This window comes from Desmodus rotundus, chromosome 12 (genome assembly GCF_022682495.2).
Source record: "Desmodus rotundus isolate HL8 chromosome 12, HLdesRot8A.1, whole genome shotgun sequence".
Classification (NCBI taxonomy): domain Eukaryota; kingdom Metazoa; phylum Chordata; class Mammalia; order Chiroptera; family Phyllostomidae; genus Desmodus; species Desmodus rotundus.
The window spans coordinates 77,418,519-77,443,320 of NC_071398.1; the positions used below are offsets into that span (position 1 = coordinate 77,418,519).

The 24,802-nt window shown below is 39.7% G+C and overlaps 1 protein-coding gene across 4 annotated transcripts in view; it reads left to right on the top strand.

Moving 5' to 3' along the window:
- The first annotated feature begins 2,381 nt into the window (after window positions 1-2,381).
- The window catches only part of FMO5 (flavin containing dimethylaniline monoxygenase 5), a 40,972-nt gene continuing 18,551 nt past the window's right edge, over window positions 2,382-24,802 (top strand). Inside the window, exons 1-5 of one of the 4 annotated variants that reach the window (XM_024574499.4) lie at window positions 2,382-2,400; window positions 2,876-3,044; window positions 9,399-9,587; window positions 21,463-21,625; window positions 22,402-22,544. In XM_024574499.4, coding sequence (XP_024430267.2) covers window positions 2,910-3,044; window positions 9,399-9,587; window positions 21,463-21,625; window positions 22,402-22,544 — 630 coding nt within the window. In that variant the 5' untranslated portion in view covers window positions 2,382-2,400; window positions 2,876-2,909. The other 3 variants (XM_024574492.3, XM_024574507.3, XM_045181569.2) reach the window with 3 other exon arrangements.

Sequence of the window (24,802 nt, forward strand, 5' to 3'; positions counted from 1 at the left end):
AGGAAATGTAGAAGCCAAAGAACTTATATGTATGACCCATGGACATGAACTATAGGGGGGGAATGTGAGAGGGAGGGGGAGGGCGGGATGGAGTGGAGTGAAGGGGGGAAAATGGGACAACTGTAATAGCATAATCAATAAATATATTTTTTTAAAAAAAGAACTTGGGGGGAAAAAACCCAAATGAGATACTACCTCACATCTGCCAAAATGGCTATCATTAATAAATCAACAAACAAGTGCTGGCATGGTTGTGGAGAAAAGGGAATCCTAGTGTACTGTTGGTGAGAATGCCAACTGGTATAACCACTATGGAAAACAGCATGAATTTCCTCAAAAAATTAAAAATGGAAGTGCTTTTTGACCCAGTGATTCCACTGCTGGGAATATACCCTAAGAATCCCAAAACACCAATTCAAAAGAATTTATGCACCCCCCCATATTCATAGCAGCACTATTTACAATAGCCAAGATTTATAAACAGCCTAAATGCCCATCATTAGATGAGTAGATTAAAAAAAACAAACAAACCTGTGTTACATCTAAACAGTGGAACTCTATTCAGCAGAAAGAAGAAGGAATTCCTACCTTTGTATACAACACGGATGGAACTGGAGACTATTAAGCTATGTGAAATAAGCCAGTCGGTGAAAAACAAATACCATATCATCTCATTTATTGGAGGAATCTAATGACCAAAATGATAAACAAAAAGAGAACCAGAGGTACAGAAAATCATGCAACACACTGACAGCTGTAAGAAGGTAGGAGGGAGTTGGGGACTGTCTGAAATAAGGTGAAGGGATTAGTCAAAGAACATGTACGAAGGACCCATGGACAGGGACAATGGTGAGGGGACTGATTACGGAAGTAGGACGTGGGCTGGGTGGAGGGGCCACAAAGAGGGAGAAAGTAGGACAACTTTAATAGCATAAACAATTTTTAAAATTTTTTTAAAAAGAAAAATACTTTTAAATTAGTTCAATTCTATGTGACTACTGAAAGGTTTTCCTAAATAAGAACCAAAAGATAGGACTACATCAAAAAGCAAAAACTTTTCTTTTAATGACTGAAAAAATATATAAAACTCCATCCTTGAGCCTCTTGTCCTTCATTCTCCCATTAGACTATGTTGATGTCATGTGTTCCAGTATATGTATGTGTGTTTACTAAATATTTTTTAATATAATTCAGACCATATATTGAGCAGGAATCTTCCTAGTGGAATCAAATGATTCCCCAAAGCAAAGTTCTATTTTTCAACACTATTTTTCAACAATTTTGAAGTAGCTGAAATAAGGCACACTGTAGCTCAGCTAAAAGCAATTCAATGTAAGAGTGTTGTAAAGGCAGAAGTTAGGCAAAAAGAAAGGAAATGAGAAATGGAAGAAGGACTCGTGACTAAATAAGAATATCCTCCTAAAATCCTCCTAAATAAACATCCTCCTAAAGGAGCAGTAGGCACAGTGATCAGAAGTCCTGGCCTAAACCTGGAGTGTGTGGCTTGCATCCCTGACTTTCCACCTACTTGTAAAATGGGCGTCTTAATAGTATTTGCCTCATAGGGTTGCTTAGAGGATTAAATATCGATTCCCATTAAGTCTTTGAGAACCATACAATGTAAGCTCTTGAGAAATGATAACTACTCACTCCATGAACAATACTTCTGAGGTGAGACCAGTAAATCAAAACCCAGGGCTGACATTATTGGAATTCAGGCATCTTAAGCCAAGTTGAATAACAATGGATGCACAAGACACAGCCCGTCCAACACCCTTTGTGGAAATAGATTCCTGGGTTGGATGTGCCCTGTGACCCAGTGAGTAAAATCCTATATCTTCTATATTGACCTTTTCTGCATGATTTTATATTTGAAAATTTTAAGTTACATTTTAAAAGTGGGTATTTTGTGGTTTTAATTCTACATGTAATGGCATGAGAGAAAACACTTGTAAAAGTATTTTTATTTTCTTAATATTATTGGTCTATGGTTTGGTCTTCACTGAACTATAAGCTCCTCTAAGTAGGAAGTGTAATCCACTCCACAGTAGGCCAGCACCCATTTCAATGCATGGATATTTGAAAGGAAATTTTCACTAGTAGCATAGAACCAAAGATCCAATCTGTGAGGTGGGTAAGAGTAGGGGGTGGGCCAGGGACCGGGATCTGTTTTAACAGATCCCCTGAAAGGTTGAGGTTCTCCACGTAAGCTGTTGCAGCAAGACTTGCTTCAGGGTTGTTGACAGTTTCCTTCACCAGTGAGAAGATTTGGCCCTTTAAGGCAAGCACCAGGAAGTTCACAGTGGATGCGGAGGGGCGGGGTGCAAAGGAGATCGAAGACCTCTCCATCTCCCGAGAGAGTGGTTGAGAGTACGGGAAATGTCAGCTGAAAGAGAAGTTGTAGGATTAATTTTTTCTGCCCAAAGGATGTTCCGTGCACGTTCGATCCCCCTCCCCGCCCCTCCCCTCAGCAGGGCCCCAGAGTGGGCGGGGTGCTGGCTGAAAGCGGTGGTGCGGAACAGCTTGTCTCCATTGGCTGTTACTGTTTGCCCTTTGTTGCTAAATACGTGGTTGAAAACATCCGAAAGTGCCAAGTAGCCTCCAGGCTTCGGCTGAAAAGATCCGCCTGGTGCTGTAAGAAAGGTAGTGAGACCGTGTATGAGACAGCAGAGCTCTCAGTTCTGAGCCTCAGCTTGGAGGGACGCGGCTCCCCTGTCCCACGCGTGGAAATTCCCTATGACTAAGAAGACAGCAGAATCTGGCTTCCCCAAAGACAACTGTTGTTGCAGGATTTATTTGGATGCCAGGGTCATGTTCTTTTCTTGAAAGGTGTTAACTTCTGTGTGCTGTCTTTTGTCATTTTTTCTCTACGTAGATTGCGTGGATTCAGCCGAAGATCTCTGGAGACCATGACCAACAAAAGAATTGCTGTGATTGGGGGAGGTGTGAGCGGGCTCATATCTATCAAGTGCTGCCTAGAAGAAGGCTTGGAGCCCATCTGCTTTGAAAGGACTGATGACATCGGAGGACTCTGGAGGTTCCAGGTAAATCTCCTGGTTTATTGATACTTGGAACCCTCGCTGCAAGTAGGAGCATGAGACATTTTATCTTGTGTCAGGAAATATAATGGCCTTGACAGTGATTAAATGTGCTAGAATTCAGCCTGCTGACCTCTTCTCTGCAGCCACCACTTCTGTACAGATTCCTCTTTCCCTAGGCTGGCAGCAAAATGGAATACAGGTATCATTTGTTTTTCTTTTACCGACATCCTGAAAAATGGCGCAGAGATCATTTCAGTTACTGAGTCTTGCTGCTCTCCAGAAGAGGAGAACACTGGGTGGTGGTGAGGAGGAAACATAATAACAAACAGAAAATATAAAGTGGTTAGAAAATGTAGAGTGGTTGTTCCTGGTCTGCAGTAATAGGTAAGTGATGTAAAAGTACCTGCTTACACCTCCTTCCAGGAATCTCCCCTTTTAATCTTCTCTAACCTTGTTACCTTTCTTTTCTTTCTTTTCCTTTCCTCTTTTTTTCTTTCTTCCTTCTTTGTTTCCTTCCTTCCTCCCTCCCTCCCTCCTTTCTTTCTTCCTCTCTCTCTTTCTTTCTTTGAATTCTGGTTCACTTTACATAATTATCACATAATCCTTGCCTTTCACTAGAATGTAAAGTCTGGCTGCCTTCTTTCCTTTGAACTTTCCTTCACTTGAGAAATCAAATCAGTAGGCCACAGTCCTGTCTTCAGAAGAAGGTGGAAAACACCTGCACCTGGGTTTTCTTATCTTTGCAAATATTCAGTTTTAAAGTCGAGTTGCTGTAACATGCATATCCAGACCTGTAACTTGTTACTAACAGTTAAGTATGATCTACTTCAATGATAGTTAAGCTTATTATATGACAAATAATACTAACCTGCTTTCCTGATCTCCAAAGTGACATGCATTGAGTTTGTCTTTCAACTCACTTTGTAAACCAGTTAATGGTAGTGGGATATCCATATATGTTTTACGTTTCATAAAAACGAACACAGTGTTGTCCAGCTCCTTAAAAGTGTCTTCACAGCATTCCTTAGTTGAGCAGTACAGTGCTTTTGCATTTTGGCTCTGTTCTGGAGGACTAGCTCTGTTTAACAATAGTCCTTATTTAGTTCTAGAGTGGATACCCTTTCGAAAATCACGCACCTCCCCCTATGCCTCTCTCATAATCAGTCTTGGGCATGGGCTGAAAAAGCTGTTAATTAGTATTTAGTAGTCAACAGAAAATTCGATTTTTGAAATCCAGCCACAACACAGTGTAGAACTTAACAGCATAGTCTGGGTTCAGATTCTATGTCTGTACCTATTAGCAGTGTCATGTTGGGGAAAATCAGTAAACCTCTCTGTACTTCTGTTTCTTCATCTTTAAGAAGGAGAAAATAACAGTACCCACTTCATAGAGTTATTGTGGGGATTAAGTGTATGAATAATTGTGTCAATCATTAATAACTGTGCTATGTGCAAAGTAAGTGTTATATGTCAGTTATTATTCAGTAGACCTGGAGTGGGGCCCGTGTATTTGGTGTCTCTGGTAAGCATCCTAGCCAGATGTGGCAGCTACTGACCAGGCATGAAATCACCATCCCAGGGTCCACCACCCTACCTGATCATCAGGTATTTGTCTTTTATCTCCAAAGTGGTTTAACCTTGTTCTCTGATAAAGACTTAAGTTGAAGTTGTTTTCTAATTATCTTCTTGGCAAAATTTCAACACCTTATAAACTCCTTCCTTGAAAATAAATAAGCTATATTTTATCATAAATCTCTGACTTATGTTAATACAGAGCACATCTGTGTCTATTATAGTATATATCATATTTTACATGTATTTTAATATATACATATATATGAGATATTATATGTATATATGTATATGTATATATATGTCAGAAATATCTGTTCTTTTGAAACAGATCCCAGGGATACAGCATGTATTTTTTTCTTCTCAAATACCATCACTTGCATTTTCTTTTCTTATCTCTATTTCTTTTTCTCTATTCCACCCGCCAAACAGGAGGATTCACCACTTGCTTCCTTCTTGTTATTGCTAAAAATTTCTAGTAATAATTATCCCCCCATACCTATGAGGGTATGTTTCAGGATCCCCAGTGGATGCCTGAAACCACAGGTAGTACCAAACCCTATAGAAAGTATGGTTTTTCCTATACATACATCCCTATAATAAAGTTTAATTTATAAATTAGGCACAGAAGAGATTAGCAACAATAATTAATTATAAAGTAGAGCAATTATAATATACTGTAAAAAAGTTACATGAATGTGGTCTCTCTCAAAATATCTTACTGTATTATACTCAACTTTTCACTTAAATCACTTATGGCTTCTCTTTGGCATATTGGAATCATCAGCAAAACTACTCTTGTACTTTGGAGCCATTACTAAGCAAAATAGTGTTCCTTGAACACGACCACTGAAATACTTCTGATAGTCAATATGATAACCAGGATGGCTATAAGTGACTAACTTGCAGGGAGCATATACAGTGTAGATATGCTGGACAGAGGGATGATTCATGCCATGGGCAGGTCAGAGAAGGACAGAATGAAATTTCATCATGCTGCTCAGAACAGCACAAAATTTAAAACTTAGGAATTGTTTATTTCTGGAATTTCCCATTTACTATTTTCAGACCAAAGTTAACTACAGGTAACTGAAACCGTAGAAAGCTGATAAGGAGGGGCTGCTATATATATAAGTTCTCAAGACATTAGTTTCCATCAATTCTTGATCTCATCACTAATATTAAGTAAGACTGGTGGTGGAAAAGTGCATTGTGTGAACTTACACTCTCTCCAGCATAAGTTTCAATTTTACTTCATTTTTGCTGACAGTGAGTAATTGACCTTTTTAAAAGTTATATTATATTGTTTATGCTATTACAGTTGTGCCAGTTTTTCTTCCTTTTGTCCCCTCTACCCAGTTCCTACCCACACACTCCCTCAGGCAATCCCCACACCATTGTACATGTCCATGAGTCATGCATATATGTTCTTTGGCTACTCTATTGTCTATACTGTACTTTACACTCCCATGACTATTCTGTAACAACCAATTCATTCTTCTTAATCCCTTCACCTTTTTCTCCCATCTCCTTCACCCCCCTCCCATCTGTCAATCATCAAAATATTCTCTGTATCCATGATTCTGTTTCAGATCTGCTTGTTCATTTATTTTGTTTTTTTAGAATCAATTGCTGATAGGTATGTATTTATTGCCATTTTTTTTGTTCATATTTTTGATCTTCTTCTTCTTAAAGAAGACCTTTAACATTTCATATAATACTGGTTTGATGATGATGAACTCCTTTAGCTTTTTATTATCTGGGAAACTCTTTATCTGTCCTTCAATTCTAAATGATAGTTTGCTGGGTAGAGTAATCTTTGCTGTAGGTCCTTGATTTTTATCACTTTCAATATTTCTTGCCAATTCCTTCTTTTTATTATTGTTATTATTTTTAAATCTTTATTATATTTTTTCCATTACCATTTAGTCCCCTTATACCCTCCTCTCCCCAGCAATCACCACAGTGTTGTCCATGTCCATGAGTCCTTTTTCCTTTTCATTCAATCCCTCCACCCCTAACCTCCCCTGCCAACTAGCTGTCATCCTGTTCTCCATCTATGAGTCTCTCCCCATTTTCCTGTTAGTTCAGTTTGTTCATTAGATTCCACATACCAGTGAAACCATATGGTATTTGTCTTCCTCTGACTGGCATATTTCACTTAGCATAATGTTCTCTAGGTCTATCCATACTGTCACAAAGGGTAAAATTTTCTTCTTTTTTACAGTCGAAGAAATGTGTAAATGTCTCGTAGTTATTTAATCCACTCATCTATTGATGGACACTTGGGCTGCTTCCATATCTTGGCAGTTGCAAATAGTGCTGCAGTGAACATAGGGCTGCTTATGTTCTTTCAAGTTAGTGTTTAGGGTTCCTTCAGATATATTCCCAGAAGTGGGAATTGCTGGATCAAAAGGCAGATCCATTTTTAATTTTTTGAGGTATCTCCATACTGCTTTGTTCTAGCCTGCAAAATTTCCATTGAGAAATCAGCTGACAGCCTTATGGGAGCTCCCTTGTAGGTAACTAACTTTATCTCTTGCCGCTTTTAAGGTTCTTTCTCTGTCTTTACCTTTGGCATTTCAATTATGATGTGTCTCTTGTTGTAGACATCTTTGGGTTTATCTTGTTTTGGACTCTGTGCCTTCTGGACTTGTATGTCTATCTCCTTTACCAAGTTAGGGAAGTTTTCTGTCATTATTTTTTCAGGTAGGTTTCTAATTTCTTGCTCTCTATTCTCCTTCCAGCACCTGAATGATGCAAATGTTGGGGGTGTTGGAAGGAGAATGTTGGTATGCTTGAAGTTGTCCCATGGGCTCCTTACATATCCTCATTTTTTTGGATTATTTTTTTCTTGCTGTTCTGATTGGTTGTTTTTTCTTATGTTCCAAATCGCTGATTTGATTATCGCTCCATCCACTCTACTGTTGATTCCCTGTAAATTGTTATTTATTTTAATTAGTGTATCCTTTGCTTCTGACTGGATTTTTTTATGCTGTTGAGGTACTTGCTAAGTTCTTTGAGTATCATTATTACAGTTTTTTGAACTCTGCACCTAGTAGATTGCTTGTCTCTGTTTAGTTTAGTTTTTTTTTTGGGGGGGGGGTTGTTTTATTCTTTCATTGTGGACATGTTTCTTTGTCTTCTCAAGTTGGCAGCCTCCTTGCATTTGTTTTTGTGTATTAGGTAGAGCTGCTATGACTCCCAAGCTTGGTAGAGTAGCGTAGTGTAGTAGGTGTCCTGTAGAGTCCAGGGCACAGCCTCCCCTATTACCCAAGCTTGGTACTCAAGTTATGCCCACCATGTGTCTTGTGTATACCCTCCTGTTATAGGTGAGCCTTGATTGCTGTTGGCACATCCAAAGTCAGGCACCACCTGTGTTCTCTCTAAGATCACACAGCATAAGCTGCAAAGTGATCTGCAGACAGCTCCTACTTGTGCTGGGCTTGGAGGTGCCCAGGTGAGGCCAAGCTGTGAACCAAGGCTGGCTGCTGCTAGTGTTGGGCCTGAGGCAACTTAGTGAGCAGTATGGGGCTATGTGGCTTTGTCGGGCAAGGCTCCGAAAATGAACAGTGGCCTCTGCCAGCACTTCTGTCTGGGAGAAAGCTGCCCTCCAGCTCTCGCCCTGATACTAGACAATTCATTTCCTTCCTGTATGTTCTGATGGCTTTCAGTCTGCTGCCCCATGCTGGAGCTCAGAGGCAGTGAGTCCAAGTAAGTCTGTGCATGGGCCCTTTAAGATGAACTGCCTGAGAATCCCACAGTTTCTGTCTCCCACAGCCTCATTCCCCACTAGTTTTTGCCAGAAGTTACGGGGACTTATCTTCCTGACACTGGAACCCTGGGCTGGGGAGCCTAGTATGAGGCTGGGACCCCTTGCTCCTGAGATAATCCTCCTGTTTTTTATCTGCCACATGTGGGTGAGGGACCAGCCTATTCCATGTCCACCCCTCCTACCAGTCTTCATGCAGTTTCTTCTTTAATTCAGTAGTTGTAGGACTCTCATTCAGCTCGATTTCTGATGGTCCTGAATGATGGTTCTATAGTTTAATTGTAATTTTATTTTGATGTGGTTGTGTGAGGAGGAAGCCATGTTTACCTGTGCTGCCATCTTGACTGAAAGTTCTGTAATTATCTTTTAAATTAGTAAAAATGAGGTAAAATAGGAACATATACTAGACAGAATTTAAGTTAGTACAATGATTCCTGGAGAGCAATCTCATAAGTATATAAAAACTCTCAAAATTTACCCAGGCTTTGAGATATATAAAATAGTTAAGATTATTATTCAGATGGGCAATTCTCACTTGGAATTTCAGGTCATTGCAATCAGTTGACAACTGCGACTGGACATCTGCTATAGTCTCTTTGCTCACACATTTAGAGCTTCAACTGGGATAAGTAGAATTTCTGGGAGCTGGTTGCACATCTCTCTATCCCATACGTTCTCTTCATGTGACTAACATGGGTGTCCTCACGGTGTGGTAGTCTCAAGGTAGCTGGACTTTTTACAAGGCTGCTGACTTCCACCAGAGCAAGCTTTCTAAGAGACCTAGGCAGAGCTGAAAGACTACTTATGACAGTCTTGGAAGCCATTCAGTATCATTCCAACTGCAGGCTGTTGGTCAAAAGCAAGTCATAAAGGCAACTCAGATTCAAGGTGTATGTGTATGTAACTTTTGAAAATGACATTTCTTTTTAGAGACTTTTTGAACTGTTTTTTGGCTGTTTATAAAACACGAAGTTAATTCTCTAGTGCCTCTGAATACGTCTTATTTACTGCAGGAAAATCCTGAAGAAGGAAGGGCCAGTATTTACAAATCACTGGTCATCAACACTTCTAAGGAGATGATGTGCTTCAGTGACTATCCCATCCCTGATCATTTTCCTAACTTCATGCACAACTCCCAGGTCCTGGAGTATATGAGGATGTATGCCAAAGAATTTGACCTTCTAAAGTATATCCAGTTGAAGGTAGGAAACTTTGTGGGTATCTTTGTGTTCAAAGTTGTTTTTCAAGTAAATGAATTAATGTGGCTTCATTTACCAGTGCTTTCATATAAATATTGGTTTGATATCACATGTATCTATCCTATCTAGACAGAGAGTGCACTCTTTGTTTTCTGTGTGTCTGAAAAATATTCAGAGAAAAGTCCTTCTTTTATATATTTTGGCTGCAGTTCTAGGAAGCCACAGGGCAGAATGTTTTCATTTTATACTATTACGTTGTAATAAAATAAGGGGGAATGTTTTCCCAATTAGAGAGGGACCTGACAGGTATAGGAACTTTAAAATTCTCTGGTTCCACAACTCGTCCACTAGTGCTTAGCCCTCTTATACTTTCTGAAGTATTTTCCAATGCATTATTTTATGTGATCAAAACAACCCAGAGAAGTAGATATTGGGAAGTTATTGAGAAAGCAAAGAAGTTAACACTGGTGAAAAGGAAGAACAGTGAATTGGGCAATAACAACTTGAATTCTACTCAGTTTTTTATTACTAATCAACTTGTGACCTCAGACAAGTAACTTCCTCAATTTCCATGTGTCTTAATTTTCTTTTCTGTAAAACAGGATGATTCTACTAGATTATTCAATGGTTTCTTCCTGCTGTAATGTCTTTCATGACTTTTCTATCATTTTAGCCATGGCCATTAAAGAGCAGATAGTTCTGACAGCTGGCACAAAGCCTGAATCTTCTACCATTTTTTTCCTTTGTGATGAAAACTCTTAGGATCTACTCTCTCAACAACATTAATACATACCATACAGCAGTGTTAACTATAGTTACATATAGTGCATTAAATCCCCAGTACTTATTTATCTTTTTTTTCCATCTTCTTTATTTTTTTATTTTTTTAAACATGTTTTTTATTGCTGTTCAATTACAGTTGTCTGCATTTTCTCCCCACCCCAGAAAAACCCATCTCCCTCCCCCACCTCCACCCTCCCTCTTGGTTTTGTCCAAGTGTCCTTTATAGTAGTTCCTGAAAACCCCTCTCCCCATTGTCCCCTCCCCACTCCCCTCTGGTTATTGTAAGATTGCTCTTAACTTCAATGTCTCTGGTTATATTTTGTTTGCTTTTTTCTTTCGTTGATTATGTTCCAGTTAAAGGTGAGATCATATGGTATTTGTCCCTCACCTCCTGGCTTATTTCACTTAGCATAATGCTCTCCAGTACCATACATGCTGTTGCAAAGGGTATAAGCTCCTACTTTCTCTCTGCTGTGTAGAATTCCATTGTGTAAATGTACCATAGTTTTTTGATCCACTCATTTGCCGATGGGCACTTACGTTGCTTCTAATACTTGGCTATTGTAAACTGTGCTGCTATGAACATTGGGGTGCAAAGGCTCTTTTGGATTGGTGATTCAGGGTTGTTAGAGTATAATCCCAGCAGCGGAATTGCTGGGTCAAAGGGCAGTTCCATTTTTAGTTTTCTGTGGAAATTCCATACTGTTTTCCACAGTGGCTGCACCAGTCTGCATTCCCACCAACACTGTACTAAGGTTCCCTTTTCTTCATCAACATCCTCTCCAACATTTGTTTGTTGATTTGTTTATGTTGGCCACTCTGACTGGTGTGAGATGGTACCTCATTGTGGTATTAATTTGCATCTCTCTGATGGCTAGTGTCGCTGAGCATCTTTTCATATGTCTCTGGGCCCTCTGTATGTCTTCCTTGGAGAAGTGTCTGTTGAAGTCCTTTGCCCATTTTTTTAATTGGGTTGTCTGTCTTCCTGGAGTGGAGTGATGTGAGTTCTTTATATATTTTGGAGATCAGGCCCTTGTCTGTGGTATCATTGGCAAATGTGTTTTCCCATACTGTTGGTTCTCTTTGCATTTTAATGCTGTTTTCTTTAGCCATGCAGAAGCTTTTTATTTTGATGAGGTCCCACTTGTTTATTCTTTCCTTTATGTCCCTTGCTTTAGGGGACGTGCCTGTGAGGATGTTGCTGCGTGGAATGTCTGAGATCTTCCTGCCAATGTTTTCCTCTAGGACTTTTATGGTGTTACGACTTATATTTAAGTCTTTTATCCACCTTGAATTTATTTTTGTGTATGGTGTAAGTTGGTGATCGAGTTTTTATTTTTTTGCATGCAGCTGTCCACCTCTCCCAACACCATTTGTTGAGGAGGCTATTTTACTCCATTTTATGCTCCTGCCTCCTTTGTCAAATATTAATTGACCGTAGAGTCTTGGGTTTATTTCTGGGCTCTCTGTTCTGTTCCATTGGTCTATGTGCCTGCTTTTAAGCAAGTACCAGGCTGTTTCGTTTATAGTGGCCTTGTAATACCATTTCATATCAGGTATTCTGATCCCTCCAGCTTTGTTCTTCTTTCTCAAAATTGCTGCAGCTATTCAAGGACATTAATGGTTCCATATAAATTTTTGAAATGTTTGTTCTATATCTGTGAAATATATCATGGATACTTTAATAGGGATTGCATTGAATCTATAAATCACTTTGGGTAATACGGCCATGTTCATGATGTTAGTTCTTCTAATCAATGAGCATGGTACATGCTTCCATTTGTTTGTGTCTTCCTTAATTTCTTTCTTCAGTGTTGTGTAGTTTTCTGAGTACAGATCATTTAACTCCTTGGTTAGGTTTATTCCTAGGTACTTTATTTTTCTTGTTGCTATATCAAATGGGATTTTTTTCCTGATTTCTGTTTCTGATGATTCATTGTTTGTGTACAGGAATGCCTTCGATTTCTGAGTATTGACTTTGTATCCAGCTGTTTTGCCAAATTCATTTATTAGGTCAAGTAGTTTTTTGTAGAGTCTATAGGATTCTCCATGTACACTATCATGTCATCTGCAAACAGTGACAGTTTCATTTCCTCCTTTCCAATTTGGATGCCTTTTATTTCTTTTTCTTGTCTGATTGCTGTGGCTAGGACTTCCAATACTATGTTGAATAGGAGTGGTGAGAGAGGGCATCCTTGTCTTGTTCCTGATCTTAGTGGGAAAGCTCTAAATTTTTGTCCATTGAGTATGATGCTGGCTGTAGGTCTGTCATATATGGCCTTTATCATGTAGAGGAATGCTCCCTCTATTCCCACTTTGCTGGGTGTTTTTATCATAAATGGATGCTGTACCTTATCAAATGCTTTTTCTGCATCTATTGTTATGATCAAGTGGTTTTCATCTTTGCTTTTGTTTATGTGGTATATTATGTTTATTGATTTGCAAATATTGCACCATCCTTGCATCCCTGGGATGAATCCCACTTGATCATGGTGTATGATCTTTTTAATGTACTACTGGATACGGTTTGCCAATATTTTGTTGAGGATTTTAGCATCTATGTTCATCAGCGATATTGGCCTGAAGTTTTCTTTCTTTGTTATGTCTTTATCTGGTTTTGGGATTAGAATGATGTTGGCTTCATTAAATGAGTTTGGGAGTCTTTCATCTTCTTGAATTTTTTGAAATAATCTGTGGAGGATGGGGATTACCTCTCCCTTAAATGCTCTGTAGAATTCTCCTGTGAAACCGTCTGGTCCAGGGCTTTTGTGTGGCGGAAGCTTTTTGATTACTGTTTCAATTTCATCAGTTGTTATTGGTCTGTTCAGGCTTTCTGCTTCTTCATTCAGTTTTGGAAGGTTATATTTTTCTAGAAATTTTTCGGTTTCATCTAGGTTTTCTCATTTCTTAGCATATAGTTTTTCATAGTAATTTCTTACAATCCTTTGTATTTCTGTGGTATCAGTTGTAGTCTCTCCTCTTTCATTTCTGATTATGTTTATTTGTGTCCTCTCTCTTTTTTTCTTGATGAGCCTGCTTAAGGGCTTGTCAATTTTGTTTATCTTTTCAGAGAACGAGCTCCTAGGTTCGTTGATCCTTACAATTGTGCTTTTAGTGTCTATGTCATTTAATTCTGCTCTGATCTTGGTTATTTCCTTCCTTCTACTTGCTCTGGGTTGTCTTTGTTGTTGTTCCTCGAGTTCTTGTAGGCGTAGGGTTAGGCTGTTTAATTGAGATGTTTCTATTCTTTTTAGGTAGGCCTATATCACTATGAACTTCCCTCTCAGGACTGCCTTTGCTGTGTCCTATAGGTTTTGGATTGTTGTGAGTGCATTTTTGTTTGTTTCCAGAAACTTTTTGATTTCTTCCCTAACATCATTCTTCACCCGTTCATTGTTTAATAGCATGCTATTCAATCTCCATGTTTTTGAGTGTTTTGGGGTTTTTTCCTTGAGATTTGTTTCTAGTTTCAGTCCCTTGTGGTCAGAGAAAATGCTTGATATGATTTCAATTTTCTTGAACCTGTTGAGGCTTCTTTTGTGTCCTATCATGTGGTCTATCTTTGAAAATGTTCAAGTTCATGTACACTTGAAGAGAATGTGTATTTTGCTTCTTTGGGATGAAAAGTTCTATATATATCAGTTAAGTCCATTTCCTCTAGGGCATTGTTCAATGCCACAATATCTTTGTGGATATTTTGTTTGGAAGATCTGTCCATCTTTGACAGTGGGGTGTTAAAATCCCCTACTATAATTGTGTTGCTGTCAATATCTTTCTTGAAGTCCTCCAAGATTTTCTTTATGTATGTGGGTGCTCCTATGATGGGTGCATATATATTTACAGTATTTATGTCTTCTTGGTGGATTCTTCCTTTGAGTATTATGAAGTGACCTTCTGGGTCTCTCTTTATGGCCCTTTTTTGAAGTCTATTTTGTCTGATATGAGTATTGCTACCCCTGCTTTTTTCCCCCTTCCATTTGCTTGGAAAATTTGTTTCCAGCCCTTCACTTTCAGTCTGTGTAGATCTTCTGTCCTGAAGTAGGTCTCTTGTAGGCAGCATATGTGTGGGTCATGCTTTCTTATCCATTTAACTATTCTATGTCTTTTGATTGGAGCATTTAATCCATTTACATTTAAGCTTATTATTGATAGGTACTTATTCATTGCTGGTTTTTTGTAACTATGTTCCTCTCTTTCTCTTTCTTTTCCTTCCTTTCCTTAAAGCAGTCCCTTTAGCATCTCTTGCAGAGCTGGTTTGGTGGAGGTGTATTATTTTAGACTTCTTTTGTCTGGGAAACTCCTTATTTGGCCTTCTATCTTGATTGAGAGCCTTGCTGGGTAAAGTAGTCTTGATTGCAGGCCTCTGGTTCTCATTACTTGGAATATTTTTTGCCATTCTCTTCTGGCTTGGAGCGTTTCCATTGAGAAGTCAATTGCTAACCTTATTGGGGCTCCCTTGTATGTTACTTTCTGTTTCTCCCTTGCTGCCTTTAAGATTCTTTCTTTGCCTTGGAATTTTGCCGTTTTAATTATGATGTGTCTTAAAGTGGGCCTCTTTGGGTTCCTCTTGATTGGGACTCTCTGTGATTCCTGGATTTGTTTGACTTTTTCTCTCATCAAATTAGGGAAGTTTTCCGTCATTACTTTTTCAAACAGGTTTTCTATCCCTTGCTTTTCCTCTTCTCCTTCTGGTATCCCTATTATATGGATATTATTTCGTTTCATGTTGTCCTGTATTTCCCTTAATGCCTCTTCATTCTTTCTGAGCCTCTTTTCCTTTTCTTGCTCATTCTGGGTGTTTTTTTCTACCTTGTCCTCCAGTTTGCTGATCCAATCCTCTGCTTCATTGAGGCTGCTTTTGATTCCTTCTATTGTGTTCTTCAGTTCAGAAATTGTATTCTTCATCTCCTCTTGGCCCTTGTTGATAGTTTCTATTTCCTTTTTTTTTGTTAATATAGTTGCAGTGAGTTCATTGTCGTTTCCCTGTAGTTTTTGGTAATTTTGTGTGAGCTCATTAAGCTTCCATATAACCAATTCTTTGAACTCAGTATCTGATGGTTGACTTGCCTCTTTTTCATTTAGCATTGTTTCTGAGACTTCCTCCTTTCCTTTCATTTGGGGATTGTTTCTTTGTCTTCCCATTGTTTGTGAGACTCTTCCTGTTAGCCTCTGCTTCTTAAGTTGCTCTGTTCTGGCCCCCTGGATTTATAGTGTGAATTTCTGTGGTAGAATACCTGTGAGATTCAGTGCTACAGTCTCCTGATCTCCCGATCTTACTGATCTTGGGCTGTGGTTTATGTTGGCTCTGTGTATGTCTTTGGCTTTTGGTTCGAGTTGAGACTTTCTTTGGTGGGTCTTTCCCTCCAGCTGATTATCTGAGGGCCTGTCTGTCCCCCACCTCTTGCTTTCTGTTGTGCAGGTGTGGGCAGGTTGTGTTGGAGCTGGTTCTTCTGTGTGTACAAGATTGTGAGGCTTTTCTCTTGCTCTTGTTCAGTTGTTTGTTCTTAGTAATTTCTCCACTATTTAGTTGTATTTCCAGATAGGTCCTGGGTTGATGTAGTGTGACTTCCACTCCCTCCTTCACCTTCTTCTGTTTTTAGCTGTTGGTCTTTCCTTTGTTGGTGGGTTTCCTCTTCCAGGAGGTATCCCAGTGTTCATGTCTTCTACCTACTCTTTTTTATGGTTGGTTGTAGGGGGAAGGTGAAATGGTTTAAGAGAGAAGGAGTGTATAATATGATATTTAAAGTACCAGCCCTTATAGAAGAGATAGGAGATCCTTTGGAGATACATATAGTGTTAACCGTGATATTTCATCCACCTAGCCACTTTTTAGAATGGGTGGAAAGAAGATAAGATTCTTGTTATGGGGGGGAAGGATTGTTAGTTGAGTCTAGAAAGCTGTGAGCTTGTGAGAGGTAAGATTATGAGGTAAAGTGAGAGTAAAGGGTAGAAAATAGGTGTAATGTGTGAGAGAATAGATTGAACCACACCAGTAATAAAGTTAAGGAAACAGTGAAGGGGGATGAGATCTGGGAGAAGTTCTGTATAGTATTTACAGATGAATGGAACAGCTATTATTTACTATAGTAATGGAGCAACAATCATATGACAGAATCTATGTGATCTGAATAACTAGAATAGGGAGTATAGGTCCTAGACTAGTGTGCTAATGGAACCCAACTGAAGTGAAAGACAGTTAATTAACAATACACTGTGAAAGGGAGAACAAAGGGATACCAGTCAAACAATGCAAATTAACCAGTCAAGCGAAGAAGACTAAACGGAAAGAAGAGAGATGCAAAAATATTAATAAAATGAGTGATGTAAGGATAATAAAAAATAATAATACAAATATACAATATCTTGCAAGTTCTCTGGAGTAGCAAAGTGAAATTTGTTTCACTGTCTCAGCTGTTGGGATGCCCCCTCTTTGGGTCCAACTTTGGTCTTTTCACAGTTCCAGGTTTTATTGTCTCACTTGTGGGGATTAAAAAAAAAAAAAAGATGGAAGGAAGAAGAGATATAAAAAGGGAGAGAAAGAAGAAGTTGAACAAGAAAGAAGGAGAGGAAGAAGTGTTAAAAGAAAGAAAAATAATTTAAAAAATAATAATAAAGAATTACTTAAAAGAAAACAAAACAAAAAACAAACCTGCTGGCTAAGCCAGTTTTGCTGGTCTTTTTTGGCTGTAGCCAACTCAGGCAGCCTAGCCCAGCTCTTCTCCATCTGGACTTGCACTCAGGCAGCCTCAAGCCCAGCTCTCCAGAGGCCCTTGGACCCACAGGTTCAGGCACTCACCCTCCTCCAGGCTATGCGGCGCACAGGGCCTTCCTTGATTTGCACTCTTCCCGGTGCCTTTGGTCTCACGTCTCTCTGAGTTGCATGCTCCTTGGTTGGTGCATGTGGTCTCGGGTGTGCACTCTCCCCCAGGTGCTTAGGATTTGGGCTCGACATCCCCCACAGCCCCATGGGAGTCCTGGCCAGCCCTGTGGAGAGGAGACTGGAGCTGCTGCTGCAGGAGAGTTCCTCAAAGTGCCCCCGAGGGTCTGTTTCTTTTTGGGAAAATCCTCCTGCTCAATCCTGCTGCTCCATACAAGGAAGGGCCTGTCCTCTTGCACAGCCCACCTCTCCAGCTAGACTGGGACTGTCTGGGTCAGGGCCCCACACAGCCCAACTCTCAACTCTCCCCAGCCAGCGCCCAGGGTCTCTGTGTGTTTACCACACTTCATCCTCATTCCCCTCCCTGCCACCTCAAGCAACCAGGTGTCTCTTGGTGCTGCTCAAGCCCTGTGCAGCAGGGGAGAGAACCCTTAACCCCACTCTCTCCCAGGAGTCCTGCAACAGGCCCAGCAGGCACAGGACTGGGGCTGCAGTTGCCCTGGTCCCCATGCTGGTCCCAGGGACCTTTTTGACCTGAAGCAGTCCCCATACCAACTGTTTTTTCAGTGTCCTCTATACTTTTTGGTCTCCTATCTTCATAAACGCTGGGGTGCTGTTTGCTGTTCACTTTGTTCCTCAGTAGATGGGCTAGGTGTTTCACCCGTGTGCAGGGGGAAGTGGACTCTGCTCCCACCTATCTCACCACCATCTTTCCTCTTCCTTATTTATCTTATAACTTGAATTTTGTACCTTTTGACCAACGTAATTCAATTCTCCTACCCCCATCTCCTTTGTATTGGGTTGGCCAAAATGTTCATTTAGTTTTGAAGTAAAAATAAAATACATATCTTTTTCATTTTCACCAATAACTTTATTGAACAGTGTATTCACCATTTTGTTCCACTACCTTCTGCCATGTTTCAGTCAACTTCATAATTCCATCTTCCCAAACATTTTATCTTTCTGAGCAAAGAACTGTTCCAGGTGCCTTTTGCAGCCTTCCATGGAATTGAATTTTTTTCCATTAGGAGAATTTTGTAAAGACCAAAATAAATGTAAATACAAAGGTGAAATGTCTGGTGAATACGGTGAATGAATCATAACTTCTTAGCCAAGCTGTAACAGTTTTTGTCTGGTTATCAAAGAAACATGCAGTTTCATGTTATCGTGATGGAAGATTATGTGTTTTCTGTTGACTAATTCCAGACACATTTTGTCAAGTGTTGCTTTCAGTTGGTCTAACTGGGAGCAGTATTTGTTGGAATTAATCATTTGGTTTTCCAGAAGGAGCTCATAATAAAGAGCTCCCTTCCAATCCCACCATTTACACATCACCTTCTCTGGATGAAGACTGGTCTTTGGTATGGTTGGTGGTGGTTCATTTAACTTGCCCCACATTCTCTTCCATTCTACATTATTGTAACCTATCCACTTTTCATCACCCATAACAACTTGTTTTAAAAGCAGAATGTTTTCATTATGTTTAAGAAGAGAATTATATGTGGAAATATGGTCAAGAAGGTTTTTTTTTTCACTTATGTGGAACCCAAATATCAAAGCAATTAACATAACCTAGCTTATGCAAATGATTTTCAACACTTGATTTGGATATTTTGAATATGTTGGCTATTTCCTATGTGGTATAACATTGATTGTTCTCAATGCACAACTTCATTGTTCTCAATCAATGTTTTGATTTGATCTCTATCAACTTCAACTGGTCTACCTGACCATGGAGCATTGTCCAGCGAGAAATCTCCAGCACTGAACTTCACAAACCACTTTTGACACATTCGATCAGTCATAGCACCTTCTCCATACGCTGCACAAATCTCTTTGTGTGTGTGTTTCAGCTGTATTTTTACCTTTCTTGAAATAATAAAGCATAATATGCTGAAGATGTTTATTTTCTTCCATCTTCAATATTAAAATGGCTACACAAAAATTCACCAATTTTAATTTTCTTACAAATGCACTCTGATATGAAAGCTGTCACAACACAATCTAACAAAATTGTTTTGAATGAAGTTAAAGACAACTAAGTGCTACTAGAGCCATCTTACAGGGAAAAAACCAAATGAATGAACTTTTTGGCCAACCCATTCCTTCTTTCTTTCCTTCCTTCCTTCCTTCCTTCCTTCCTTCCTTCCTTCCTTCCTTCCTTCCTTCTCTTTCTCACCCAAGGACTTTTTTTTCATTGCTTTGAGAGAAAGAGAAAGGGGGAGAGAGAAAAAGAGAAACATCAGTGTGAGAGAGAAACATTGATTTGTTGCCTCCTATATGCACCCCAACTGGGCATTGAACTCAAAACCTAGGAATATGTCCTGCCTGGGAATCGAACCTACAACCTTCCAGTGTATGGGACAATGCTCCAACCAACTAGGTCACACCAGTCAGGGCCTCCCTTCTACTTTCTGATCATTCTGCTAAATCATGCCTTTTCCTGTTTAACTACAATAAAAATGGTAATATCCAGTGACAACTTCCAAAGTAAGTCATTTACAGCCCAGTAGTACTTTTCTTCACTTGTTTAAACACTTACTGAACAAGTTTGTTACCATCCTAAGCAGTGAAGGTACAAAGACAAAACCAAAACAAGACAAAAGAATCCCAGTGATTTTCATAGTCAAGGAGATAGAAAAATGAAGAAAATTTTATTATAAATACAATTAATAAATATAAAGAATGTTAACCTTAAAAAGTCAGATATTTCTCCAACAAAATAGGTTTACTCAGGTACAACAAAGAATTGCAGTCCAGAACATACAACCATGGTGGCCCACATGCAAGTTCGCTAAAACAAAGAAGAGGGAACTCTTTTAGGTAGGGGAAGAAGAAGTTGAGAGGGCTATTACAGAGTTATCCCTGTTGTGCCTCATGATTGACATAGGGCATAACAGCCCCCCTTCCTGCTCCTTCCTACTTCACTTTAAATGAGATTTTTGTTGACTTTTTTTAAAACAAGCTTTACAGGGTGAGAAATGCTATAGAGTTCTATGTATTGCAGCTCAGAGGAACAATGCTTAACCCATCTGGGAATGAGACATCAGGCACCACGAAAGTTTTCTTAGAGGAGATAATATCTAAAGGAAATGTTGAAGGGTGAGCAGAAATCAGCCAAACGAAGAAGAAATAAAAGGATGATCCAGACAGAAGCACCAGCCTGAGTAAAAGCAAGAACTATAAATAGTGCAGGATGGCTAGAGTATAAAGGTGTGGTATCTCTATTAGTCCACCAAGACATTATGGTCATAGACCATAAGAAGCACATAGGAGCACATTCTTAATGTTTTCTTAGGCTGGATAGAATAACCCATATAATTTTATTTTTTAAAACTAAAAATTATACCACTGACTATCCCTTCCCACAGCTGCTTCTTTGATTGTTACTTGTAAAATAGGCTTTTATGGGAGCCAAAGAGAGGTTCATTTCCATAAAACTTTTTTGGAAAAAGTTTTTTGGAAAAAAAGTTTTATGGAAATGAACCTCTGAAATATTTTTCTGCTCTACAAGGAAGGGAGCCCTATAGCTCAGTCACATGTTTGAGGGTAGATAGAACAGTACTTGGGGTAAGAAAACATCAGAGGGTCTCAGGGGAGGAACAGGCATTTAGAGCACAGGGTATCTTAGAAGCATAGGAGAAGCCTAAGCTTTCTTCAAGTGTGCAGCAATTTTCAATTTTTTCATTCCATGGCACATATAAACTAATTATTAAAATTCTGGGGCACATCAAAAGATACATTTTTTGTTAGTCAAAAAATAGGTATAATTTTGTTTCATTCACACTAGACAGCTATTGTTGTGTTGGCTGTTGTCATTTTTTAATTTGACAATCTAAGGGAAAAGAGGTCAATGCCCCTGACTAAATAGTCAGGTACTGCATGTTTCAAAAATTCTTGCAGCACACCAGTTGAAAAGTATTGCCTTAAGGCATGGTCCCAAAGAACTAGTAATTTGCACTTTTCAAAAAGCAGAGAAGAGTACATCATAAGCCTGCCAACTCTATTTTATTTTGTCTGTTTCATGGAAATTTTCTCACTCTGACCACATCTCACAAAAATGTTGTTATTTGTGGAGTATGAAAATATTCTTGCATGAGCCCTCTTATGTGATGTCAGCTCTTTGTGTCACTTTCTAGCAGGAGACTCAGGTCAGGGAAGATGTCCACTGTAGAGGCTGTGGCTACCATCCACTGTAGCTATTGCTCTTCTTTTCAGACTACTGTGTGCAGTGTAAAAAAGCGACCTGATTTCTCCACTTCAGGCCAATGGGAAGTGGTCACAGAATCTGAAGGGAAAAAGAAGGTGAATGTCTTCGATGGAGTCATGGTTTGCACTGGCCATCATACCAATGCTTACTTACCCCTGGAAAGCTTCCCTGGTGAGTAGCCTACCGGGAGGGAAGATGCTTGAACCATGCCTATGACCTGGTCCCTAAGGAATGGGGGGATTTCGGTCTTAGTGATTCCTACTTTGGGATGAAATAAGGCTTATCCTAATTCTGCATATTCTCCTAAAAGAAGTGGGAGCAACTTGTATTATTGGCATTCGGGAGGTAGAGAGAATGGTAATTTTTTAAACTAGGGGAAAGTTAGAAGGCTTTATATTTAGTTTCACAATGACTTTAGTTTTTCTAAGGATCAAAAGTAAGAACATGGAGTTATGTGCATTAGATTGAATGAGGATTTTCAGCAATCAAGGAAACAAACAAATATTGAGTTTGTAAGGAAGAAATTAAAGCTTAAGGAAATAATTCATTACAGTCTTTGGCCTGGATTTTCATTTTGAAAAAACAAAAGCACTCTATGTATTTTGTAGAGTTTATAAAAATATATACTCCAGTTGAAATGGGAGTAGGTATTTAAAGAGAATGAAAACATAAAAGTGAACGGAAATTTTCTGAAGCCATTTGTATTTCTGAGCCTACAAGTACAGAACACAAACAGATCCTGAGTGAAGCAGACTATTTATTTAAGGAAATCACAAGGTTCTACTCTGAGGCTATGGGAAATAGGCAAAAATACTCAGAAAGGCAAGTAGATAAAGGGAGAACACATGGAAAGTATATGTTTAAACTCTACACACTGCAAAAAAAATGATTTGTCAAATAATATCAGCTAAACCATCACCTGATAATTATTTTCCCTTCACTTGCAGGAATTGAGACGTTCAAAGGACAGTATTTCCATAGTCGAGACTATAAAAGTCCAGAGAGTTTCACTGGAAAGAGAGTCATTATAATTGGCATTGGGAATTCTGGAGGGGATCTGGCTGTGGAGATTAGCCATGTAGCCAAACAGGTTTGAATCAGTAAATTATTTACTTTGCTTCACCAAGAAAGCTACACGTGGACTCAACAGAGAGTTTGAATACCTGCACGTAGCTCATCAGTGCCAATGGCAAATGGCTTGGATCATTGCCTCACTTGGCAACACTGACTGATGATATGATGGAGTCAAGGTTGCCAGTTAGATTCCCATCATTTGATGGGCCGCACACTAAGGGATAAGGTCATGGCCACAGGCTATGCTCATAATCCCAATCAGCTGTTCTCTTCAGGTTTTGAAGAACACCAAGTAATTGATGGGAGAGCTTGTCAGAATGTAACACTCAGAAGTATGGATCTTTTGTTGGCCAGCAGCTGTGCCGTGCTATTATGTGAAGGAAAGCACACTGGGTCACTGAAAGCTTTTCAGTCGTAGGATGGCGGGGAAATGTTCCTCTTCACTCCCCAACTGGAAAAAAAGAAGCAGTCTAATTTTTCCAAAGACAATATGCTTATCAGTGTGAAAGTGTCCATGCTGTAGCACATGCACGCAGCTCACACCAGCCTTTGCATACAGTTAGGTAACAGAGAATGACATTTCCACTAAAGCAATTTCTCTGTCTTTGAGGGGGTTTTTGTTTGTTTTGTGTCACAGACTTTGAACTGGAAAGAAAGTGTCGTCATTATAAATTCCTAGCAAAAGACATGTCATTTTTATATTTTGTTATTCATGTCTTTATTGAATCATAACTATCAATAATAGTTAGATGTCTGGTTGTTCTTCACTTAACTTTAATTATGCTGTGCTTCTCCACAAATGTGTTTTAAATTATTTTTTAAAAATAGAAGTTAAATGCCACAACTTTGTTAAATGACCTTTATTCAGAAACTCCATCTAATAACACCACTTTTCAGTCGTATCCCCATCTATCACCACAAAAGTGATATCAGATGCTCCATGTTTAATTCAACAAGCATTTTTCAGGAAATAACTATATAAACAAGAAAGGGTAAAAAAATGTGGATGGGTATTATGATTAAAAGAATGTGCAAGATTTGTGGTAGGGACCCAAGATATGAACATTTTCTAATATCATTGACTCATCAAATGTCCAGTTATAAGGGAGCTGGGCCTTACATGCACTGAAAAATTTTACACTGCCAAGGAACAAAGCATCCAGAGTGGGTAGAGGTAAGATAGCTGTGTCTGAGAGAGCCTGGGAAAAGACATAGCAAAGACAGTACTGTCACACCAGTAAAATAAGCTGAAGAAACTCAGTTGCTGGATTCTGACTTTTTCCTTTACATATTAAATTGTATATATGAGAGGTGGTTTATAAATCAGATATTTTAAATGAACCTATAAATTTCAGTATATCTAGGACATTTTGGTATAAGAATTCTTGTGCTATAATGCTTTTGTGAAGAGAAAATATCCATTTAAAACAATATCTTGTAAAACAATTTTCCTTATATTTGTTTCTTACAAATCCAAACTTGTAAATATGTTTGCTTAAAACAAGGTATAGGAGAATCAAGATGGCGGCGTAGGTGGACACGCTGCGCCTCCTTGCACAACCAGAACTGACGGAAAATCGAAAACAGCTAGGAAGTCCGACACCAAGGAAATAAAAAATAAACATTCATCCAGACCGGTAGGAGGGGCGGAGACGGGCAGCCGGGGTGGAGAGGACTCGAGTTGCCGTGGCGGCACCGAGACTGACGGAGTGTGGGACCAACGGGGGCAGGCAATCGGACCACTAGCAGACCCTGCGGCCCCACATTCGCGCAGATAAACCGAGAGGGCCGGACTCAGAGTGGCGGAGAATGGGGCAGGCAGAGCGCGGGTAGCACACCGAGGCCCCACACTCGCGCACAGATAAACCAAGACGAACAGAGGGCAGCAAAGCAGTCCGAGTAACCCAGGGCTCCAGCAGGGGGAAATAAAGCCTCAGACCTCTGATTGAAAATGCCCGTGGGGGTTGGGGCGGCAGCAGGAGAGACTCCCAGCCTCACAGGAGAGGTCATTGGAGAGACCCACAGGGGCCTAGAGTGTGCACAAGCCCACCCACTTGGGAACCAGCACCAGAGGGGCCCAATTTGATTGTGGGAAGCGGAGGGAGTGGCTGAAACCCGGTGGAGAATGGAGCGGGCGCCCTTGCTCCCTCTCGGCCCCTCCCCCACGTACAGCCTCACAGTGTAGCGTCACAGCGCAGCAACCAGCGTTACCCCGCCCCAGTGAACACCTAAGGCTCCACCCCTTAAAGTAACAGACACGCCAAGACAAAAAAA